The sequence below is a fragment of the Lactuca sativa genome, chromosome 4 (assembly GCF_002870075.4).
Source record: "Lactuca sativa cultivar Salinas chromosome 4, Lsat_Salinas_v11, whole genome shotgun sequence".
In the NCBI taxonomy this organism is placed as follows: domain Eukaryota; kingdom Viridiplantae; phylum Streptophyta; class Magnoliopsida; order Asterales; family Asteraceae; genus Lactuca; species Lactuca sativa.
Window position 1 is genome coordinate 155,026,577 of NC_056626.2, and position 2,704 is coordinate 155,029,280.

Consider the following 2,704-nt stretch of genomic DNA (forward strand, 5'->3'; position numbering starts at 1 on the left):
TGAATACGATTACCGTTATTTGGGACTTAATTGAATACGATTACTATTATTTGGGACTTAATTGAATAAAAAATATATATAGGTACTAAATCGATTATGAAACTAATATGTAAAGATTTTATTACGAAACTAAAGATTTTATTATAGTTTTTCTTATATTTCGGCAATAAGTTGAATACTATGGGCCGCCGACAATCAAATGAAAACTTCATAAATCGTCACTTGAGTATTTTATGTGGGCTTTGGATATCGTTAAAGCCCAATAAAACTAAACATTGAAAACGTTAAGGCCCCATAAACTCTATTGGAATACGAAATGATAATCACTTAATCATTGCAACGGAAAATATCAGTTGTGGTTGAATGGCGTCCAGTCTTCTTTCTCCGGCCGCCGTAAACGTCCACCACCATCCTAACTCATCGATTTTCACTGCTGCAGTTCCTTTACTTCCTTCTATCCGTTTCTTTTCATCTAGCCATTGTTCTGGTAGTAAAATCGTATCCTCACAACCTTCTTCTCTACATCCACCACGGAGTTCCAATTTATGGCTTCGCCGGTGTGGTGCATCGAGCCCTCATCCGCCTTCTCCTCCGGAGTCAGGACCACCTCCTGGTGAAGATGACGATTCTAATTCAGGTACACTGGTTCTTGCTCTTCTAAATTGTCCCGTATTATCAACAAATTCAGCGTACATATGACCTAATTACTTTTGCTAGGGTTCGTGCTTATCCTTTATTTATCGGAAATTTGTGCGTTTAGCAGAATTTAGGCATGTTTTACAGCTACAGTTTGATTATGGTTGTCAAAAGGATATTTTTCATCTTTCAAAATTGATACGGATTTGGAACTCTTCAAAAATTCTAGGTTAGACATCAAAATCAATTGCATATCTCGTTTTCGGGGGATGAAGGAGGGTTCTTGATCAGTCTTACTGGGTTTAATTACAAAGGAACTAACTTTCATTTTCAAACAAGTTATCATAATGAAGTATTCTGCATAGTTATCTAGGCAAGATTGATGACCCTTTTTTACATGAGAACCCAAGAAGCTCAGTTAAAAGCATTGTAAGTTGAAGTTTAACATTACTTCCATATGAAAGAAGACTTGATGTAAATAGCTATTTAATCAATGAGAGAACCACCTTCTTATCATCACTTTTGAACCCAAATTAGGTTTTTAAATCGGCTAATCTGGGAATTGTTGTTATAACCTGTATGTGATATCAGCTGTAATAAATATTGTCATGCCCATGAAACAGGTTCACTGGTATCTTTTAGTAGATTTCAAGAAAATGTTCAAATTTTTTTTGCTGTTCTTTTCTGGATGTCACTCTTCTTCTGGTCATCCGCTTGGGATGGAAGGAATAATGGCAGATCCGACAAGGGACCAAAGTTCTGGAAATGAATCAGTAAACATGTAGATTGTATATATAGCATGATAAAACTAGGTGTATTATTATTGTAATAAAACAACAGCAAGTAGCCACCACTATATTTACTATCGTATAGCTACTGTAATATCATGTATAATGTACCTGATTTCCTTCATTTGTTCTCATAATTAGTTCCAAGATTTTCCGGTTTATAGTCGAAAATTATATATATTAAAAAACAACTGTAGCAAGAAACCAGAGCAAGAAAATGAAAATTACAAAAAGGTCTAAAGGGTGTTGTGACTAACAAACCAAATTTGTAGAGCATTTAGTATTTCTATTACTAAACCACAAAAAAGATAACTCATTTATGGAATCCACCCTATCATCATTTATGATCTTATTTCCTGCAAAAACTTTATGGTTTCTAAACCGTTAAATATACCAAGTTGTGGTACAAGCAACCACATGAATAACTTGGTTCTTTTTAGCATTTTATGGACAAAGGCGGATTTAGAAAAAATAAATAGGGTATGCAATATTTATTTCATTGTATTACAAATAATCCAAATAGTGTTGTAATATGGTAGTTAATACTTTCCTGTCTCAAAATTATTGTTTACAAACAAAAATCACATAGATTAAAAAAAATACACATAGCAAAACCATCTCGGTTTTGTATATTTTGAATTTATCTAAGGTTTCATCCTTATAATGTAACAAATACACATAGCAAAACCAAGTGCATTCATTAATAAAAGTGACTACATACTTTTTATTTCTTAAAGAATGAGTGGAGTGAAAATCACATAGGTCACTGTGTACAAGTTCCAAAACAGCTGAATTTCTAGTAACACTAGGAAATGGTTGTTTTGTCATTTTTGTAAGCATGCATGTTTTATATTTATCAGATGCCATATCAAAGGCTGAAATTAATCCATCTTTTGATATCTCATGCATCCTTCTAAAGTTGACATGACCTAATCTTACATGTCAAAGCATAAATTTATCAACATTAGAAGCGGAAGTTACAAATGCAGGATTTTGAACAGGTATTAATTTGTCAACAATCTTCAAACAGAACATTGTATTATTTAAATATCTAAAGCCAACAAACATTCCACCCTTAAATAAAATAAACTTATCCGACTCAATAACTTGTTTAAAACCATCATAATTTAAACAACTAGAACTAACAAGATTCTTGCGAACAAACAAAACATCAAATAACCTAATTGTCTTTCCAAAAGTAAATTCAAGAAACACGTCACCAAAACCACAAATATGAATAAAAGAATTGGCTCCCATTTTCAGCACCGACCCATCTTCAA

The 2,704-nt window shown here is 32.9% G+C and overlaps 1 protein-coding gene across 1 annotated transcript; it reads left to right on the forward strand.

Annotated features, from left to right (window-relative positions):
• Nucleotides 1–310: 310 nt before the first annotated feature.
• LOC111913180 (uncharacterized) lies at nt 311–1,573 on the forward strand. The gene is made up of 2 exons (XM_023908906.3): nt 311–637; nt 1,260–1,573. Exons 1-2 carry the CDS (start codon nt 364–366, stop codon nt 1,403–1,405), a joined length of 420 nt encoding a protein of 139 aa, XP_023764674.1. The 5' UTR covers nt 311–363; the 3' UTR covers nt 1,406–1,573.
• Nucleotides 1,574–2,704: the final 1,131 nt, after the last annotated feature.

Excerpts from the sequence above, each read along its gene's own strand:
- LOC111913180 (XM_023908906.3), top strand. The coding sequence starts at position 364 with ATGGCGTCCAGTCTTCTTTCTCCGGCCGCCGTAAACGTCCACCACCAT. Across the intron at positions 638-1,259 it reads AGATGACGATTCTAATTCAG|GTTCACTGGTATCTTTTAGT; the intron begins GTACACTGGTTC and ends CCCATGAAACAG.